At 34.3% G+C, this 22762-nt stretch overlaps 1 protein-coding gene across 4 annotated transcripts; it reads left to right on the plus strand.

Moving 5' to 3' along the window:
• The first annotated feature begins 664 nt into the window (after window positions 1-664).
• On the plus strand, window positions 665-22339 carry LOC138307195 (uncharacterized). Of its 4 annotated transcripts, none has more exons than XR_011205941.1 (10): window positions 668-815; window positions 3047-3175; window positions 11821-12014; window positions 13003-13111; window positions 13353-13425; window positions 14138-14320; window positions 15020-15132; window positions 17621-17708; window positions 21027-21408; window positions 21715-22339. XR_011205941.1 is itself a non-coding variant. In XM_069247828.1 (9 exons), exons 1-9 carry the CDS (start codon window positions 717-719, stop codon window positions 21125-21127), a joined length of 1089 nt encoding a protein of 362 aa, XP_069103929.1. In that variant the 5' UTR covers window positions 668-716; the 3' UTR covers window positions 21128-21450. The 4 variants fall into 4 exon arrangements, 1 of the variants encoding a protein (XP_069103929.1); XR_011205942.1 differs by having other exon boundaries at window positions 21904-22339; XR_011205943.1 differs by lacking the exon at window positions 3047-3175 and having other exon boundaries at window positions 665-815.
• The last annotated feature ends 423 nt before the right edge of the window (window positions 22340-22762 follow it).

Raw genomic sequence — 22762 nt, forward strand, 5'->3', positions numbered from 1 at the left:
TGTTTGAAAGTTGTCATTTAAAGAAATATGGAAAAATAACGTCAAGCATATGTAATTTCTTTTGGCAGATACATGTAATTCAAATTTTGTCTCATGGAATTTCGTCTGAATCTTCTCTCTTCTGGATTTATTTTTATCTTTGTTTATCTTTATAAAAATGATTGTTGTAGTTCGATGTTCTGGATTTGTTTGTCGCTTTCATATATTGCTCTATCTCTCTATGAATTTGAATGTGGATTGTCTAAAGGAATATGGATGTAATTCTGACTACGTGATAAGTTATGCTCACCGGTCTTTACATTTACCTTCAACGGTGGAATAGTTCACAAACTATTCCACAGGAAAAGGTAACTATTCCACAGTAGTACGTGATAATAGTAGACTTTGTTTCGACTACACCTCAAGCTTTAACAATAAATGACATCACAGCCATGTTTTGATTGTGGATATTATATCTGAATCAACTCCTAATAATTAAAGTCATATCGTTGACTTCTAATACAGATATACTAGTACATTAGTGTAGGGATGATGAGGGCCGTGAAGATGATTCCTATTCTGCTATATAGCAGCACATTGATATAGAATATTTGTGAATTACCACTTCAGTTACATAGATAATAACTTCCTTGGTTGTATTGTTTATATCACCCAATAGACAGTAATTTCATTTAATTGACCTGCCATCACCGACAACGCTTTTATCAATCCCACAAATGGCTGATTTGGAAATAGATGGTGTAGACGCGTGCAATGTTGTATTGTCAGAGACACCTATTGTTCGAGACATGCCTCGTTTTGGAAGCGATACTTTGGTAAGTAAAACTAGCCTTACTGATTGTTATGTGTAACGATATTTAACGAATTTACTTACATTTCTTTGCTCCATTGGCAGTAATAATGCATCAAGTGTAGTTCGAAAGACATCTTTTTTTCTGTCTAAAAGTCTTTTGAGCTACAATATTGCAGCTAGAAAACAGCTCAGATAGGATAACCATTAAAATGAGGTACACTAACAGTAAATGACGTCAGTCTATCATGTTTTTGGAATAAAGAATATAGGCAACACTACCATTCTAAGGAGTTGTCTATTATGATTTGATTACAATTTGAACTCTTTACTTCAGCACATTGTAACGTAAGCACTGCTTTGATGATTAATTTTTTGTTTGTGTCACCGACGTATTTAAATATAGGAAGGTAGGAAGCTTATCTTTAATTTCAAGAAACAAATAGACTTGTTTGGCACATATCCCAAAAAGACAAACATCATTAGGTAAGAGTTCCTTTTGAACCCCCCTCCTGTTCTCCTGTTCTTCCTAAAAATTCGTGGATAATGTCGTCTTACCATGTTCAGTTGATATACAAAGACATATTTCGGGAAAATATTGTAAATTGTTTTTTTTAACTCTTTGGCTGGCTATCCCCCCCTTGATTTTCACATTTTGAAAATATACAGTTTATCTTACCTAATGCAGTCCGCCTGTTTGCTGAAACTTGGTATTTTCAACAACCCATGAACAAATTTCTCGGCAATAATTATAGTAGTCCGACACTGTTTCTTTCGACGTCTCTAGTTTTCGTTTTTTGCCTTGTACACTTTCGATTTCACTTTCCGATGCCGAACTTACCGATGTTTCCTCTATTGCTAAGTCGTACGGAAATTTGTTCAAGAAACAGTAAATAAGTAACAGACTTTTCCGCAAAGACAAATGGTACCCAGAAAACCATGTATTTTTATAAAGAGGCACTTGGTTTTTGTGAATGGCTTTGCATTTTTTACGGTTACACTGGAACCTGTACGTCGCTCGGCGATGTCCAACACGTTCGATGGTATACAGTTTTGTCAAACCTGCTCGACAATTTGGACAATTCACTGACGTAGGCAGTAGCTTGAAATCCTGACAAAACTTTATACAGTTATCATCAACACCGTTGTCCGGGGGGTTATTGTCATTGACATCAGAAAACAGATCCACACTTACATCATGATTTGACTCCACCACACTTTCTCTATTGTCTGGAGTTCTCTGGCCACAGGGTATTGAACTATCCGAATCAGATGAAATACCATAAAACTGAAAGCTGTCGTCTTTCGAGCCGTGTTCGTTGTCCACAATTGGTAAGTTTGGTGGGAAAACATATGAATCATCTTCTTCACTCATAACAAATTCTACTCAATAAACAAAGTAGGTATCTATTTAAAAGAATCCACAAAACTAGCATTGTATTCTAATATGTTTCAATCATTTAAGTGATTCGGATTAATTTTAAAGCCATAGTAAATTTGTATAGCTTTTATTGACATGGAATCGCCAACTGATCCAGTGGATCAATGGTTAAGGCGTTGGACTTTTTAATTTTATGTTGAATAGATTGTAGTGCTTGCAATGTGAGGAACCCCAGGGGCCCCAACCCCTGCGGCCCTATGTCTGGGAAATTAAAATAAAATAATATTTTTAAGATAAAAAAAGGCGTTGGACTTTGGAGGCAAAGGTAAGCTATGTGGGTTCAAGTCCCGCCAGGAGAAAGGTAAGTAATATTAAAAATGTGTTTGTTATCAATGTACTTTGTATATCTAACCACATTACCGAATATGGTACCTTGTATATATGACCACATTTCAGAATATATAAAATATCACATGAATGCGATTAAAATAGATACAAATGTATAGAGAGAACTATATATTTTGATTTATTTTTTATTATTTATTTTTTTTTTTTAATTTTTAACCCCAAAAAGACCAAGCCCCAATTTTTCTTGGTTCCCCTTAAAAAGAACCCATTTCAGACACTTCACTAAAGCGATAAAAAAACTTTTTGGAGGGGGGGTGTCAAAAGGAACTCTTTCCCATCATTACTCATTTGAAACGCAAGGTCTTTAATCTGTGCATTGGTTTCTCATTTGTGTTTTTGTCTTTGGTCTTTGTTTAGTGATCATGTCTGGTATGAGTAAATGTTATGATTGGAAAGCTTTAAAACATTTCCTGACTCAGATACATTCGTCAAGGATATTACATTCTTCACGTGACTTGTTTATTTAGAAGGATAACAGTTGTCTGTTTATGACGTCGACAACATCCCCTATATCAAACATGGATGTAACGGACGGAGTGACTTGTGTCGCACATGCTTTCGACTCGATAGATTATGGACTGATAGAACCTTGTCGGGTAAGTTATATACTACTGATTGCACTAGGTCCTTTGTTACTATACCAACTCTCATTTGGTGTAGTACAGGTTTTACGTAAAGCTATTTGTGCTTGTTTCTTATGTGATGTCCTGATACATGATAAGGTACACACGTACCAGGCAGCACGTGTACACACAGCTGTAAAAAGTGTCATTTTGAAATGAATGTTGTTGATTGATAATCTCCTTTTACGCTTTTTACACATATTTGTTCTGATGTTGCCCGGTAATTTGTATAATGAATGTGAGAGTATGCACACCATCGAAATGTTACATAAAAATATTTATTGGTTTTGTAACAACTGTCATTAAATTCATCCTACTTTCCAATCTTTGGACATATTTAGAAATAGGTGTGTCGTATTTGTACAGCACCCTCATTTAAAATTTGTACCTGTTTGTCCTTACTACTTAAAAATGAGTAATGAACTAAAAGTGTGTTTAATGAAATTATCAAAGGCAATTTTGTAAGCATGGTAGTATGATTATTTGTAGGTGTATTTGCGTAAAAGCTATTACAGGGCCGGACTCCCTTGAACATTCAACAATCTATTTATCTACAAGTTATGATTACTTCCCTGCCCTATCTCCCAGACATACATTTGAAAGTATCGTGTGTTGCGCAGAACACACCATTAGTAAAACTTTTTAGACCTACCCGTTAAACGATGTGTAATACTCCAATACCTATCAGTTTGGAATGTTCAGATTCAGAGCATACCCTATATATTTTAATATTAAACTACTACCAAGCATAGTGATACGATACGGGTCATGCTAGGCTCGACTGTATACACACTGAAGAGACTAGACCGACAAGGATATCAGTAAGTCTTACTTCCGTAAACAATTTCACGGATTTACATTATTGTAAGTGTTTGATCATCCACTAAACGTGTAATTTTGCGTTAAGATATTTTCACTAAGTCTGCTTTCAAACTGTCCATGGTGTAATAATTTTTAACGCGATGTATCTTTATAGTTGCCAAGCATTGTACTGAATATGTTTTTTTCGCAACTTTGCACCATTCTAGTGATATATTAATATTTTAATATTACAATAAATCTTACTGTAGATTTAAACTGTCGTATATCTCTATGTAAGTGTACTTAGCCAGGAAATAGGGTTGATAATACTTATGATAGTTCCCGTTAGGTTACGTTTACTTCCGCATGGCGATCTGATAACACAGCAGACTCTTGGATATTCATGTTATAATAGACAATGACAAAATATATGTTTTTTATGAAGGGTACAATCAGTATGAATGCTAATCTCTGATATTGTTTCCTTTTAACGATAACTCGGACAGTAAATGAGTTGACTGGTACTGCCCGTCATATGTAATGTCGTACTAAATACAGCTTTATCAACACAGAGTGGACATTGTACGAAATACAGCCTGATTGTGTCAACGCCAGGCACTCCATGGCGTCGAACTAATTATAACCTTATCGTGAATCGCCAGTGCACTTGGGATGGCATTTATATTCAAGTTTCTTCATCAATAATCTCCACACATATTTATCGTTTATTTAACAATTAAAGGGTTGTAAGATTGCATTTATTGGAGATATAAATGCAATCTGGGTGGCAGATGTCCGTGACATTTAAAAGTTTTTTTTTATAGTTTCATAACCAAACTGGTTCATTCAACTACAATGTCAATTTTCCCGCGCGGACTAACATGGTGTCAGTAACCAAGACTCACATCCATTTATGTAGATATCACTACACTAAGTCCAGGCTGCATTTATTGGCTCATAATGCAGATCACGATTATCATAAGAGTAATGGGAATCGCCGTGGCAAAATGTAAATATATAAATATAGTATTCGCACATGATATCTGTAAAAGTGAAAGTAGTGAATTCATTTTTGCTATTTTTTGGGAAGTTAAGAAAGATCCGCTTGAGCCATTCTGACATAGAACCACAACTCAAAAAGCCCATGAAGAAAATCGAAGACACAGTTTTTAATGCTAAACCACTTCTCAAATATTTCTTCTCATCAAATGTTCTTATAATTCTTTCCTTCGCTTGGATTTCTCTTGGTCACTTGACTTGTCCTGTGAGTTTTCGTCAGCATCGGAGGGTCAGATATATAATTAAACAAATTAATCCCCAATTGATCAGGTGTCGGGAGCAAAACATAAATAAGAATATAAGATAGCAGGGGCTTTACTAGATTCTAGGAGTATTTTTGATATTTTTCTGAGTGTGCATGCAGATTGATTCATTTTCGTAAATAATTAGAATTACAATTAAAAACGAAATGTGGTAGATCTTCAACTTGGAATCCATAATGGCATTTTTATCTGTTATCAAGATTCTAAATAAATAACTACGTAATGCAGTTGGACGATTTGGTTTGTTCTCCTTTCTCACACTTTTTCGGGATCAAAGAAATTATATAAACACTGGAGAACAATAGCACACCGATTATAGTCTGTTCTGATAAAGTACAGAAATTATACAAACACTGGAGAACAATGGCACACCAATTTTAGTCTGTTCTGATTATATTCAGAAATTATACAAACACTGGAGAACAATGGCACACCAATTATAGTCTGTTCTGATTATATACAGAAATTATACAAACACTGGATAATTATGTCACACCAATCATAGTCTGTTCTGATAAAGTACAGAAATTATACAAACACTGGAGAACAATGGCACACCAATTATAGCCTGTTTTGATTAATTACAGAAATTATAGAAATACTGCAGAATAATGGCACACCAATAATAGTCTGTTCTGATAAAGTACAGAAATTATACAAACAATAGAGAACAATGGCACACCTATTATAGTCTGTTCTGATAAAGTACAGAAATAATACAAACACTTGAGAACAATGGCACACCAATTATAGTCTGTTATGATTAAATACAGAAATTATACAAACACTGGATAATTACGTCACACCAATTATAGTCTGTTCTGATAAAGTACAGAAATTATACAAACACTGGAGAACAATGACACACCAATTATGGTCTGTTCTGATTAATTACATAAATTATACAAACACTGGAGAATAATGGCACACCAATTATAGTCTGTTCTGATAAAGTACAGAAATTATACAAACAACAGAGAACAATGGCACACCATTTATAGTCTGTTCTGATAAAGAACAGAAATAAAACAAGCACTGGAGAACAATGGCACACCAATTATAGTCTGTTCTGATTAAATACAGAAATTATACAAACACTGGAGAATAATGGCACACCAATTATAGTCTGTTCTGATTAAATACAGAAATTATACGAACACTGGAGAACAATGGCACACCAATTATAGTCTGTTCTGATAAAGTACAGAAATTATATAAACACTTGAGAACAATGGCACATCAATTATAGCTTGTTCAGATAAAGTACTTATTTACAGGTAGACTCTTACCTGTACGTATATACTTTTACATTATGTCAAAGAAGTAATATCAACATATTCCATATAACATCATTTTTGTTATACATCTGATTTTCATAATCCAAATTTTGTTTGATTATCTCATTCAATACATATATGTTAAATGAATATCTAAGAATGTGTTTTAAAGTAAAAACACATTGACATGAAAATATTGTTTACATTCATGAATATTCATACAACGTATAGAAAGTAGCCCACTGGACATTGATGGGAAAATGTTTATTAAAATTAAAAACTAATCAATTTGATTATAAATAATATTTGATATACATGTACTTAATTTTGATACATATTCAATTACGTATGTAACCCTTTTTATTGAAATTTGCAAATATCGGGTTTGATCTGCCTGATTATTTTAACGTCATATTAACAGCCATTTAAGGACGGCCTCCCATGCATGCAGTGTGTAGCATGTGCGAAGTGCGAGGTGCGTGTTTTGGGAGACTGCGGTATGTTCTTGTTGTGTCTTCTTGTATAGTAGAACTGTTGCCCTTTTTATAGTGCTATTTCACTGAAGCATGCCACCGAAAACACCAAGCAACACACCCCATCCGGTCATATTATACTGACAACGGGCAAACCAGTCGTCCCACTCCTTTTATGCTGAGCGCCAAGCAGGAGCAGAAACTACCACTTTTATTAACTTTGGTGTGTCTCAGCCAGGGGACAGAACCCCCAGAGCCTTCCTCACAGGAGCGAACGCTCAACTCGAGACAAAAAGTGGGGTGGTGCCAAGGGAGGCATTAGGAAAGATAAAGTCTGTTTGGAAGAAGAAAAAAGATAAGATTCTAAATTTAGTCGCCTTTTAAGATCATGCAATAGGGGCAGTAGGTACAATTCTAATGCCCTACCTGCAAATATAGGGCCATTCATATTCATCAAAATCAGCATGGAAAAAGTAGGAAAAACACACTAAATTTAACTCAAATTACATCATTTATTTTACATGAAATAAGCTACATGTTACTTTTTTAACATGTATAATATGTCATACTATTATCACCTTACTAATAACCGCCTTCATGAATGAAAGATAGTATGAGAGAAGAGAATATATGATTATGTATGCTTCTTTTTATGTGTGGACGGAATAGTGTGATTGTTTCTTGAATGGTTAATATAAGATTAAAGTATGATAACTGACAGTATGATGAGATAATAAAGACGATGTGATGATGAATGTTGATGATGAAGATGAAGATGTTGATGATTATAATTATGTTGATGATGATAAAGATGATGGTGGTGATGATGATACTGATGATGAAGATGATGTTATGATGATGATGATGAGATAGATTATGGTTGTGATGATGATGATGATGAAAATAATGGAACGATGTTGGTTGTGATGATGGTGACGATTGATGATGTAATGATGATGATGATGATATGAGTAAGATGTTTTGAGAATGAGCGTGATAGGGATATTGAATGTGAATAAGAATGCGAGAATCTATTTATTATGTGGTATATTGCACATGAAAATGAAATAAAAAATAAATTATAAAAAAATATGTCAATTTGAAGCTGGTAAAAATTAATTATGTGAGAAGACAGATCTCAGTACCTACAACAAATGGTAAAATAACTCTATGCGCCTAAATAATTGTTTATATTTATTTATATTAGAAATAATGGCGTTTATACATCGATATTGTTTACTTCATATTGTACGTATATAACAATATAACAAGTGTTGTACAATGTTAACTTAATTAAGGTTGTCAAATTTTGATAAATGATTCTGTGATTTGAAAATTTCAAACAATATGGTATTACATTATAAAGGAATAAAGTATATACTAAATAATTATTTACTACAAATTAAAAGATGTGTATATAGTGACAACAACTTGTGTCCATTCGGGGTGCCTCAAGGTGATGTGTATACAGTGACAACAACTTGTGTCCATTCGGGATGCCTCAAGGTGATGTGTATACAGTGACAACAACTTGTGTCCATTCGGGATGCCTCAAGGTGATGTGTATACAGTGACAACAACTTGTGTCCATTCGGGGTGCCTAAAGGTGATGTGTATACAGTGACAACAACTTATGTCCATTCGGGATGCCTCAAGGTGATGTGTATACAGTGACAACAACTTGTGTCCATTCGGGGTGCCTAAAGGTGATGTGTATACAGTGACAACAACTTATGTCCATTCGGGATGCCTCAAGGTGATGTGTATACAGTGACAACAACTTATGTCCATTCGGGATGCCTCAAGGTGATGTGTATAGTACAGTGACAACAACTTATGTCCATTCGGGATGCCTCAAGGTGATGTGTATACAGTGACAACAACTTGTGTCCATTCGGGTCGGGTGCCTCAAGGTGATGTGTATACAGTGACAACAACTTATGTCCATTCGGGGTGCCTCAAGGTGATGTGTATACAGTGACAACAACTTATGTCCATTCGGGATGCCTCAAGGTGATGTGTATACAGTGACAACAACTTGTGTCCATTCGGGGTGCCTCAAGGTGATGTGTATACAGTGACAACAACTTGTGTCCATTCGGGGTGCCTCAAGGTGATGTGTATACAGTGACAACAACTTATGTCCATTCGGGATGCCTCAAGGTGATGTGTATACAGTGACAACAACTTATGTCCATTCGGGATGCCTCAAGGTGATGTGTATACAGTGACAACAACTTGTGTCCATTCGGGATGCCTCAAGGTGATGTGTATACAGTGACAACAACTTGTGTCCATTCGGGGTGCCTCAAGGTGATGTGTATACAGTGACAACAACTTGTGTCCATTCGGGGTGCCTCAAGGTGATGTGTATACAGTGACAACAACTTGTGTCCATTCGGGGTGCCTCAAGGTGATGTGTATACAGTGACAACAACTTATGTCCATTCGGGGTGCCTCAAGGTGATGTGTATACAGTGACAACAACTTGTGTCCATTCGGGATGCCTCAAGGTGATGTGTATACAGTGACAACAACTTGTGTCCATTCGGGATGCCTCAAGGTGATGTGTATACAGTGACAACAACTTATGTCCATTCGGGGTGCCTCAAGGTGATGTGTATACAGTGACAACAACTTATGTCCATTCGGGATGCCTCAAGGTGATGTGTATACAGTGACAACAACTTATGTCCATTCGGGATGCCTCAAGGTGATGTGTATACAGTGACAACAACTTGTGTCCATTCGGGATGCCTCAAGGTGATGTGTATACAGTGACAACAACTTATGTCCATTCGGGATGCCTCAAGGTGATGTGTCAACAACTTATGTCCATTCGGGATGCCTCAAGGTGATGTGTATACAGTGACAACAACTTATGTCCATTCGGGATGCCTCAAGGTGATGTGTATACAGTGACAAAAACTTGTGTCCATTTGGGGTGCCTCAATTAATGCATGTATGCCATTACATTTTCATTGGACTCAATTTTGTGTTCTACCAAATCTCTATTGTTTATGTTGCTTTAAATGTTGTGATAAAAGGAGACGTGTCTGTATTGAAACATTTTTGAAAAGGATTGGAATGAAATCAAACTATAAGTAAAATAATAATCTGTTGAAGAGGTTGCATGTTTGTGTATGAAGAAAATACTTTGGCATTCCTCGGAAGATTCATAGTTTGGTTATTTGATTTGTCATATTTGGATATATAATGAACGCCAAAAAAACTATACACCGTGACAATATTCTACGTCCGATTGTGATACCGTTCATCAGAAACAACGGTCTGGCAGTCTTTCAACAAGACAATGCTCGCAGCAGCAAGGCAATGTGATGCCTTGGCCATCTTTGAGTGCGGATCTAAACCCCATCGAGCATCTCTGGGACGAGCTCGGGCGTCGTGTACGGGCTCGACAATCTCAGCCGATTAACGTCGTTCAGCTGGAAGCTGCTCTGCACATGGAATGGCGTCGGATGCCCCAGGCCATCATCAGACGCGTGGTACAGTCTATGAGGAGACCTTGCATAACCGTACGAAACAACAATGGAGGACACACGAAATATTGAACGTTTATGTGATCTGTGTGATATCTCAACAGTGCCTTGTATAGCTGTGAAAACTAAAAATGACCCCTAGTCACTTTGAAACTCCATGACGTCATCATACTGAGACTGATTTGAATATTTGATGTGCCAAATAATTCAAAAGAGATCAAATGTGGTTTTCGTAATAATTTCCATGAGCAAAATCCAATAAAAATTTCAATATTTGAGATTAACCCCCATGCATAGTTTTATTTTGGCGTTCATTATACATGCAATATGCATATACTTTTTTCTTCAAATATTACTGTGTGAAAACAAATAAGATTAATCTAACTATATATTTTGTATTTTCATAAATAGATATGAAAGGGCGAAGATGTACTTTCATTTTTTACCATTATTTGATGTTAATGATTGTTCACGTAATTCGCAGAAAAAACGTCTTAATTTATATATAAGATAACTGTCTTCTATAGACCTAGCTGATGAAAATGGTGAAATTAAACCATTTTAAACATTATGTAAATCCCAACATCTGGGAGAAGACAGGTAAAATCCAGGTAATGAGGGGAAACAGTTAAATTAAGGGATATATAAATCAGACTATAACTGCTATCACAACAGAACTACCCTTATGTTATTTTAAAAAGTGGGAGAAAGGAGAACATACCAACGATTTCATAGTTTGTATAATGTTTAGATTTCATTCTTCGAGAAGAAGTTTGTACGTACTACATGTACATCTTGGTTTCTAACAGCATGTTCAAACATTAAGAGTCGCTGTACCCAATGTCAATAGGTAATTGATTCCGTAAAGTAATGGTAGCAGTGAAAAGCGTAACGTTGTCTGCATTATATAGAAATTGTAGAAAATTCACTACCGATGAAAAAATAAAATCGTCAACATTCTCCATGTCTTTACTTACAGTCATTTTTAAACAAAATTTAATCTAATTTAACTTAAATACTTTCTTTTGATTACATGTTTCAAAATACGTTATTTTGTTCTCATTGATGTAACAGGATTAACAGAATTCCATTTGGAATATTTTTTTACTGTGTTGAGCGTATACTTTCGAATTAGTCGTTTTTGTATTTTGTCGCATTTATGTAAACAATGAATTTAATTTGAATAATAATTGACATATAAAAATGACATCTATTATTGATATTATTCTTTTCTATTTTTCAAAGGTGTCGGTTGTTGAAGATGGCATGCCTGAGCGCTCAGAGCTAAGAGTTGGACATGCGCAGCAGGACCATCCAGACGGGGACGGTTTAGGAGGAACATTGGTGACGTATCGACATGAACAGGGATATACTATTCATCGCTTTGAAGAACTTGGCATACACAAAAAATCATTGCTTCGGGATTCACTTTTTGTTGTGTAATTTTCTTACTCATTCTAAGTTAATAAAAAATTGCATAGTCGAATCTTATCTTAAAATAAATGAATGAGAGAAATGAAAAACAATCTTGACAACAAAAGGATCGAAAAAAATTTATTATTAAAATTATGGTTTACCTTTGTATGAAAAAAGATTTTCCTTATATTCAGTTTTGTCCTAATATTGGTTGATTGTAGTACAAGCAACTGTAAAAGTTTTAATAATGGAGGTCATGTAAGTCCAAATGGCCCCAAATGTACTTCAGGAAATAGAGGAGTAAATACAATCTAAAGCGATACCAATATCAGCATGCATTCCTGCTACAACAGACAATCTAAAGCGATACCAATATAAGCATGCATTCCTGCTACAACAGACAATCTAAAGCGATACCAATATAAGCATGCATTCCTGCTACAACAGACAATCTAAAGCGATACAAATATAAGCATGCATTCCTGCTACAACAGACAATCTAAAGCGATACCAATATAAGCATGCATTCCTGCTACAACAGACAATCTAAAGCGATACCAATATAAGCATGCATTCCTGCTACAACAGACAATCTAAAGCGATACCAATATCAGCATGCATTCCTGCTACAACAGACAATCTAAAGCGATACAACTATAAGCATGCATTCTTACTACAACAGACAATATAAAGCGATACCAATATAAGCATACATTCCTGCTTCAACTGACAATCTAAAGCGATATCAATTTAAGTATGCATTCCTGCTACAATAGGAATGCTATAGCTGTTCGCAGAAACATTGATCCCTAAAACAAATAATTGGGTTGGATATAATGAAAATCGTATTGTCTGGGTACAGGTAATCTGGTCATTTTGACGTCATATTGGACTGTATGACATCACAATACCGCACCATGAAGCTATTTTACTCGAATGACTTTTGTTTATTATTCATTTTCGTGTTGATAGCCTTGATATGAATCATAAGAGTGTAATGAAACATTTCAGGCAAAACGACCAGCTGGTGAGCCTTGACGATCAGTCTGTCAACGAAATGACACATAATGAAGTTGTTGACCTGTTTTTCAACTTGAAGATCGGCCATGAACATGTGATGGTAAATGAAACGAGACCACGAGACTTCGAGATATCACACAATTTGATTAATATCATATAGTAAAAAAGGGTTGAGATCAACAAAATCCAAGAACGGTTCAAATTATCGAAGTATTTGAGTCAGATGAATTTGAATATATAGTAAAACAATAAATAATAAAATAATAAACTTCGAAGTAAATAGTCCTCGTTATCAAGGTTCAACTATAGTCACATATATAGGCTTCATTGTTACTTTTCAGCGTGTTGCTAATCAAAATGTTTCCACTGATTCACTTCGGCAGATGTCATTCACGCTGATTGGGTCCATAACAGGTGCGTTTGATATATGTATTTTAAATAATTGTTCACTTTATATGAGCTATTATCAAATGATTTTAAATGAATCTGCTTTAGCTCTAAAGCCTTGAGTTCGCTGTTGACGGTTGTAGCTTTAAGTATAGAACTGACAAGGTGGCGTTGAACGGTAATTTCTTTGACAACGCTTTATTGTTATTTATTTTATTTATTTATTTTTATTAATTACATAATACATTTATCTATTAATTTATTTTTTTGGTTAATTGTTATTTTCTTTTGTATTTTATAAATGTTTAATGAAATTTCATATGACATGAACATAAAAGTAAAATACGTTTTATCGCGTAACTAACAACCTATATTTTGGTGTAGTTTTAACGTCACACAATGTTGCGACTCTACACAATTTTACATTCCCATACTTAATATTAAAAAGCCGTTTCGGAAAGGTAGTTGGCGTTTAAATAGATTTCTACGATATTGACATATTTCAGCTTTTCAGCATAGAGTTTGCAAAGTGCTGATCACTAATTAATATGAATTGTCGTATTTACTGGCCCATGATTCTATTTTTACATGAAAACAACACATACAATATCATTTGTTTAGAGTCTTGTTTAGCATGTGTAGGATGAGCAAACTCTCTTTATATACATTTAAAAAATTCAGCTATATCATGGTTATGGATTCTTCCAGTGCGGACTCATTACATGAATTTATTTCACAGACTCTCCCGAGGAAAAAGAAGAGGAACCCACAGATAGGATCAGGCCGGAAAACGTTTCACTATTGACAATGCCATTACCGGCCTTTCCTCAAGTCGAGGTGACAATTGCATTAGACAAAATGCCAACGTATTTCCTAAATAAAAACCTCACCTTCTCCCGAGTGTCTGAATCCGACAAATCAGGTGACGTGCTTTATACTATGATAGTACAAATAGGAATTTTCGTATTTTTTAAAATAACTATCTATATTTTTTGTATTGTTCTGATGATAAACCTGAAAACTCATTTGATGGCGTTCTGTTATACAAGATAACAGAAATAAATTAAACTGACTCATGCGATGATGACTGAGTTACTATACGATGGAAATGATGTAATACCATATGTACATTATGTAATATCATATGGCAGCCTTCACTATGAAATCAATATAAATACATTCATCGAATAAAACATTTGTACATTTGTGCTCTTTCTGAATATACTGAATCATTGGAGTGTGATTATTATAGGTATATTGATTTCCAAATTTCACTATTCATAACGACAAAGAAAACTCGCGTAAGACTGAATATTCTGAACAAAAACGCAATCAAAATTGTAATAAAGAATGCCTATCATACAAGTAAGACACACATGTTAATTTCTAGATGTTAATTAATTGATTGATGATACAATACGAATGGCTGAGTCATTTCTTTTTGTGTCGATACAAATGTACGTGTTAAACCACCAGCTTAACAAAGTCTTTTTTTCTTTCTTCCTTCGATTAAAAAATGTTTTCTTTATGTTTCAAGAACATTATGAAATAATTATTGACAGATGTCATGAAGTAGCTGTCAAGTCTGCAATGTCTGATTTTTCTGTTGATTTCATAATAGTGCATTTCATAAGGGATCAATCATGGACGTTTGTGAATACCGCAGCTGTTAGAATCATTACATTTCGACAAAAGGACACCGGCTTTTTAGCGGTAGACGACAGGGGGCATGTGGTAGGTGTACAGTATATAATAAGATACCTACTATAATGATAATGCTGTTATAGCTCCTAGAGTTGTAAGTTCTATGACATGCTCCTTTTATCGATAGAATTTTTTTTTTAAAGTATTTTTAAATTATATATTTTTTTTTGCTTCTTTAAGTTTAAAATTTTCCATATTTACCAAATTCTGTAAAGATCATATTCGCAAAAATGTTTTTTAAAAAATCAGTATATATATATATTGATTTTCTCGTGTACACGTGTAAAATAGACCACCAGTCGCCGATGTCGGTCACGTGATGCGATTAGGGAAGCTTCGATCTAATCTGATTTGTACGGGTATCGCCGATTTCGATCACGTGATGCGGCTTAAATGCGTTTCAAACATGCCGTTGACATGTAGCGGTTCTTTCAAAATGCATGATATTTCATTCGACATTTTCATGTATCTCAATGGTATGTTGGTGCTTTTATACATATTCACATATCGTATGTTTTACCACCGTTTGTTCGAGCGAAACTTGCATGAAATATAACTTAAAACAATCTTATTAACTTCATCTCATGTTTATATTTTGCAAGTTCAAATGTTTAGTTGACTGCCTTCATCATGAACAGAGGACGATACATTATATAGAGAAATACATTCCTGTCCTGTATACATGTAAAGTTTTATGTTTTTAAACTCAATCCTTCTTTTTTGACATACTGACTATGCATTTCATATTATACATATCTGAGTAGCAATATGTAAACAATGAGCACGCTGATATATGGTTTTATTTTTTATTTTATGTTCTCCTGTTTTTGTATATTTAGAATACAATTTTGATGTCAATTTGTAATATCAACCAATAATACAGAAATAAAGTGTAATATGCATGTATAATGGACACAAACGTTAACTGTTAGAAATAATTCCATTTCGCTATCCACATAGTTCAAGTCCAAAATAAAGATTTTACGTCAGACTGCGCCCCCATGTCAGTTTGCACCTTTTTCGTCAGCTTGCACCTTTTACGTTAGTTTGACCCTTGTCACGTTAAGCTGCGCCTTTTCATGTCAGCTTGTACCTTTCTTTTACGCCAGCTTGCACCTTTTACGCCAGCTTGCACCTTTTACGTCAGCTTGCACCTTATCATGTTAAACTGCGCCTTCTGTACGTCAGCCTGTGATTTTTTAGGTCAACTTACACATTTTACGTCAGTTTGCACCTTTTTACGTCAGCTATACCTTGTCACGTTAAGCTACGCCTTTTTACGAAGGCCTGTGCATTTTTTCGTTAGCCTGTGCCTTTTTATGTCAGGCTGTGCCTTTTTACGTCAGCTTGCGCCATTTTACGTTAGCCTGTACCTTTTTACGTCAGCCTATGCCTTTTTACGACAGCATGTGCATTTTCACGTCAGCCAGCGCTTTTTTACGTCAGCCTGCGCCATTTTAGATTAGCCTGCGTCTGTATACGCCAGCCAGCTTCTTTTCACGTCATGTTGCACCATTTTACGTCAGCCTGTGCCGTTTTACATTAGCCTGTGCCTTTTAACGTCCGGCTGTGCCTTTTCACGCCAGCCTACGCCTTTTTACGTCAGCCTACGCCATTTTAGATTAGCCTGTGCCTGATTACGTTAGCCAGTGTCTTTTCACGTCAGGTTGCGCCTTTTTACGCACACCTGTGCCTTTTTACGTATGCCTGTGCCTTTTTCACGTCCGCCTGTGCCTTTTCACGCCAGCCTACGCCTTTTTACGTCAGTCTGTGCCCTTTTTATGTCAGCTTGCGTGTTGTTACATCAGCCTGGGCCCTTTTTCCGTTATCCTACGCCTTTTTACGTCAGGCTGAGCCTTCTACTTCTGGCTGCGCCTTTTCACGTTCTTTCCGTTTTCAGTTATTTTATATACAACATACTATAAAATTGATTCCAAGATAATAAAAGGGAGATAACCTCAACTTCATCTGAAATTTCATCAGCAATTTCCAGGTTTAGATATGGCAACAAGTTATACAGAAACAGATAATAATAGTTAAAGATACATTAGGCGTAAACCGACATCAAAACACATGAAAAGTCATTATACAATCATAAAACATATTATCTTGATGACAAAATACATTAATTTTGCACCAACTCGTATCACTACACTAGTATTTGTACATTATCCATTCAGCCCAGAAATTGAGAGTAATCAACCCAATAAGCGTCACCGTGGCTACGAAAATGTGAAAACAGTATCGTTCTGTATACACTTTCTTTTGCAAAATAATTCCATACAAGATATACCAATGAAATACTTTTGCAAAACATTGTCTAAAATCGGTGTTATGAACATTAATTAGTATTGTAAGCCCCTGTTTTTCAATTTTTAAAAGTCAAATTAAGTATTTCATTAATAGTTTTGTATTTATGATTTAATTGTACTAAAACATGTGTCAATACATTAACTAAAATCCACACGGTTCATTCTATTTTACATTCATGTTTATGTTTATATTTTATCTGTTATAGATACAGCTTCCGTATCATCATCCGAATGCAAACCTTGACGCAACCCACAACAAATGGGGCAGCTGGTTTATTGAGTCTAAACGAAATGGTATGTATCAAAGAAAAGTCGAAACATAAAGGTATATATCAGAGGAAAGCCTAAACATAATGTTATGTATCAGAGGAAAGTCTGAACATAATGTTATGTATCAGAGGAAAGTCTAAACATAATGGTATGTATCAGAGGGAAGTTTGAACATCCCTGGTTTGTATCAGAGAAAAGTCTAAACATAATGTTTTGTATCAGAGGAAAGTCTAAACATAATGTTTTGTATCAGAGGATAGTCTAAACATAATGGTATGTATCGGAGGAAAGTCTAAACATAATGTTATGTATCAGAGGAAAGTCTAAACATAATGTTGTGTATCAGAGGAAAGTCTAAATATAATGATATGTATCAGAGGAAAGTCTAAACATAATGATATGTATCAGAGTAAAGTTTAAACATAATGGTATGTATCAGAGGAAAGTCTAAACATAATGGTATGTATCAGAGGAAAGTCTAAACATAATGGTATGTATCAGAGGAAAGTCTAAACATAATGGTATGTATCATAGTAAAGTTTAAACATAATGGTATGTATCAGAGGAAAGTCTAAACATAATGGTATGTATCAGAGGAAAGTCTAAACATAATGGTATGTATCAGAGGAAAGTCTAAACATAATGGTATGTATCAGAGGAAAGTCTAAACATAATGATATGTATCAGAGAAAGTCTAAACATAATGATATGTATCAGAGGAAAGTTTAAACATAATGGTATGTATCAGAGGAAAGTCTAAACATAATGGTATGTATCAGGAAAGTTTAAACATAATGGTATGTATCAGAGGAAAGTCTAAACATAATGGTATGTATCAGAGGAAAGTCTAAACATAAAGGTATGTATCAGAGGAAAGTCTGAACATAATGATATGTATCAGAGTAAAGTCTGAACATAAATGGTATGTATCAGAGGAAAGTTTAAACATAATGGTATGTATCAGAGGAAAGTCTAAACATATTAGTATGTATTAGAGTAAAGTCTGAACATAATGATATGTATCAGAGGAAAGTCTAAACATAATGGTATGTATCAGAGGAAAGTCTAAACATAATGGTATGTATCAGAGGAAAGTCTAAACATAATGGTATGTATCAGAGGAAAGTCTAAACATAATGGTATGTATCAGAGGAAAGTCTAAACATAATGGTATGTATCAGAGGAAAGTCTGAACATAATGGTATGTATCAGAGGAAAGTCTAAACATAATGGTATGTATCAGAGGAAAGTCTCATAATGGTATGTATCAGAAAAAAGTCTAAACATAATGGTATGTATCAGAGGAAAGTCTAAACATAATGGTATGTATCAGAGGAAAGTCTAAACATAATGGTATGTATCAGAGGAAAGTCTAAACATAATGGTATGTATCAGAGGAAAGTCTGAACATAAAGGTAAGTATCAGAGGAAAGTCTAAACATAATGGTATGTATCAGAGGAAAGTTTAAACATAATGGTATGTATCAGAGGAAAGTCTAAACATATTAGTATGTATTAGAGTAAAGTCTGAACATAATGATATGTATCAGAGTAAAGTCTGAACATAATGGTATGTATCAGAGTAAAGTCTGAACATAATGGTATGTATCAGAGGAAAGTCTAAACATAATGGTATGTATCAGAGGAAAGTCTAAACATAATGGTATGTATCATAGTAAAGTTTAAACATAATGGTATGTATCAGAGGAAAGTCTAAACATATTAGTATGTATTAGAGTAAAGTCTGAACATAATGATATGTATCAGAGTAAAGTCTGAACATAATGGTATGTATCAGAGGAAAGTCTAAACATAATGGTATGTATCAGAGGAAAGTCTAAACATAATGGTATGTATCAGAGGAAAGTCTAAACATAATGGTATGTATCAGAGGAAAGTCTAAACATAATGGTATGTATCAGAGGAAAGTCTAAACATAATGGTATGTATCAGAGGAAAGTTTAAACATAACGTTATGCATCCTTATTAATTATATAACATGAAATATTGACAAATTCCACGACATGGTTAAGTATTTTGATTGATATCGTTGAAATTCCAAATCGTTGATCAATACGATTAAGCAGGTATAACATGTATGCTGTACCCATACCCGAGCCAAAGTCACGTACTTCAATCAAATGCAATACAATACCACTGAGGAGTTTGTAAAATTATTTCTAGACAAGAACATGCATCTAATAACTTAAACACACTACTGTAAAAGCGATTTGAGTAGCTCTAGACAAAAAAAATATTTACTACAATGGCAAGGGCCAGGGTTCGGCATACAACACGTCCGACCACAATGTGTAATGGCGGACAGCAATCGAGCTTGAACATTTCACATACATCACACTACAGTTGGCTTTTCTGGCTTTCTGGCATATCACAGTAATACTCAATAATCTAATGTCCATTAGAAATGGTTTTTCTCGATATATATGCTAATTTAAATGTACTCTTAGACTGAATTGTCCCTTAAACACAAATTTGTGCCGTGATAATAAAGGTAATAAAAATTAAATACATTTCCAATTCCTCTGCACTTTAAAACCACATCATGTTTTGTAACAATTTTCATTGTTAAGAAAAACAACAAAAGTATACCTTATGGCAGAGTTTGTCACCATTACATCAGGTATAACCAAAATCCTGTCAGGCTTATAATAAAAAAGAGGGCATTCTCACAAGGAATCGCTTGGGCCTTATGTACTACGACGAGTTGTTGACGTATAAGTTACCATCATTCTTCTAAATTGAACGACATTAAAATCATTAGTATATCAACTTCTGAAACAAACCATAAGATGTTTCAGTTGAAAGCATAATCTAAGTATATAAACATTTGATGATGTATCACCGTCGCTTCATTTCAGACAAAATAACCCATAAACTACAAATCGATCTAGATTGAACAATAAATTAACATTTGTTTATCTATTGTTCAATATAGATAGATTTGTTGTTTCTAAAAAAATTATTTAACTTATCAAATGTTAAATGAAGTTATAGATTCATTTACTAAATGGTGGTATTATAGATTTAGTACCATTGATTAAACAAAACCTAATCAGAATCAAATAATATGGCTATCCCTACTTTAAAAAAATGTAATTTGAAGTTCAGATGTATCTAAAACGTTGCCACGACTCCAATTCAAAATTCTTTATGCATTTAGTTTGTTTGAACTTGTTTATACAACTGTTAGAATATAACACAAATATAATTGACATACATGCAGGACACTGACTGACGCAGTGGAGAATAATGACTTTCTCAGAGTAGATGCATTATACAATGATATTGTTAGCACTAATGTCTGTTTCTCCTCATTTCCAGGTAAATTTCTAGCGGAGCGGAATCACCGGTTGGTCACTGTACCGGTGGACAAACAAGGTGTGTTCAAGATCAAAGCTGTGGGGTGTAAACATTGCCTGTAGGAATTCATCTCTTACAACACGACCATTGGTGCTAATAAATAAAATCTTTATGTTTGATACATGTTTTATTCCGATTTAAGCGAATGAACAAGTTTGCTATTTTGGCGATACCGAAAATTCCATCTTAACAAACTAGATTACTTTAATGTATCACGAAATCTAGAAAATGACATTTCCGCGTTAATACAAAAAGTAACAACAGAAGTTGTAGAATAGGTAAGACTGTAACATTTCCGTGTTAATACCTTACAAAAAGTAACACTACAAATTGTAGAGAACAGGTACGTCTGTAACATTTCCGCGTTAATACAAAAAAGTAATAATACAAATTGTAGAATAGGTAAGCCTGTTACATCTCCGCATTAATACTTTACAAAAAGTAGTAATACAAATTGTAGAATAGGTAAGTCTGTAGCCGACTTTCAAGAGGTAATGAAAAAATCTGTCCCGTGTCAATAGCGCACTCATTCGACTTATTTTATCATAATCATAATTTTGATGATTTATTTCAAATATTACTTTGATGATGTATGATGTACCGTGGTTTAATACCTTACAAAAAGTAACACTCACAAATTGTAGAATAGGTAAGTCTGTAACATTTCCGTGTTAATACCTTACAAAAAGTAACACTACAAATTGTAGAATAGGTAAGTCTGTAACATTTCCGTGTTAATACCTTACAAAAAGTAACACTACAAATTGTAGAATAGGTAAGTCTGTAACATTTCCGTGTTAATACCTTACAAAAAGTAACACTACAAATTGTAGAATAGGTAAGTCTGTAACATTTCCGTGTTAATACCTTACAAAAAGTAACACTACAAATTGTAGAGAACAGGTAAGTCTGTAACATTTCCGTGTTAATACCTTACAAAAAGTAACACTACAAATTGTAGAGAACAGGTACGTCTGTAACATTTCCGCGTTAATACAAAAAAGTAATAATACAAATTGTAGAATAGGTAAGCCTGTTACATCTCCGCATTAATACTTTACAAAAAAGTAGTAATACAAATTGTAGAATAGGTAAGTCTGTAGCCGACTTTCAAGAGGTAATGAAAAAATCTGTCCCGTGTCAAATAGCGCACTCATTCGACTTATTTTATCATAATCATAATTTTGATGATTTATTTCAAATATTACTTTGATGATGTATGATGTACACTGTGGTTTATAAATAACAGTAATAAATATTTTATTTTCCTTCTACTGAAGCTTGATGTTTTGATAAAATATTTACTGTGGGTAATCGGGATCCTCATTCAAAACCCGTAGCACGTTAGTGAAGCTTCCACATGCACCAAGGAAAACTTAAACTAATGATAATAATAAACAGAGAATCCTACATGAGTAACTATGTGATATGGAATTTATCAAACGAGTTCAATAATTTGATATGCCACGAGCGTTTAGGCGATTGACATATCAAATTATACATAGTCACGAGTGTAAGATTCTATTTATCATATAACTTTAATTATATACTAATAGAAATATAAGCAAAACTTTAAATTTCGTCTCTATATAAAACAGTAGAAATCCGGCTCGGATGTGACGTTTCCGTGTACTGAAACAACCATGCGACGTCATACAGATATTATGACGTCAAATCTATATGTGACGTCATAAAAG

The sequence above is a fragment of the Argopecten irradians genome, chromosome 14 (genome assembly GCF_041381155.1).
Source record: "Argopecten irradians isolate NY chromosome 14, Ai_NY, whole genome shotgun sequence".
Lineage (NCBI taxonomy): Eukaryota > Metazoa > Mollusca > Bivalvia > Pectinida > Pectinidae > Argopecten > Argopecten irradians.

Excerpts from the sequence above, each read along its gene's own strand:
- LOC138307195 (XM_069247828.1), top strand. The coding sequence starts at position 717 with ATGGCTGATTTGGAAATAGATGGTGTAGACGCGTGCAATGTTGTATTG. Across the intron at positions 3,176-11,820 it reads GACTGATAGAACCTTGTCGG|GTGTCGGTTGTTGAAGATGG; the intron begins GTAAGTTATATA and ends TATTTTTCAAAG. Across the intron at positions 15,133-17,620 it reads TAGACGACAGGGGGCATGTG|ATACAGCTTCCGTATCATCA; the intron begins GTAGGTGTACAG and ends TATCTGTTATAG.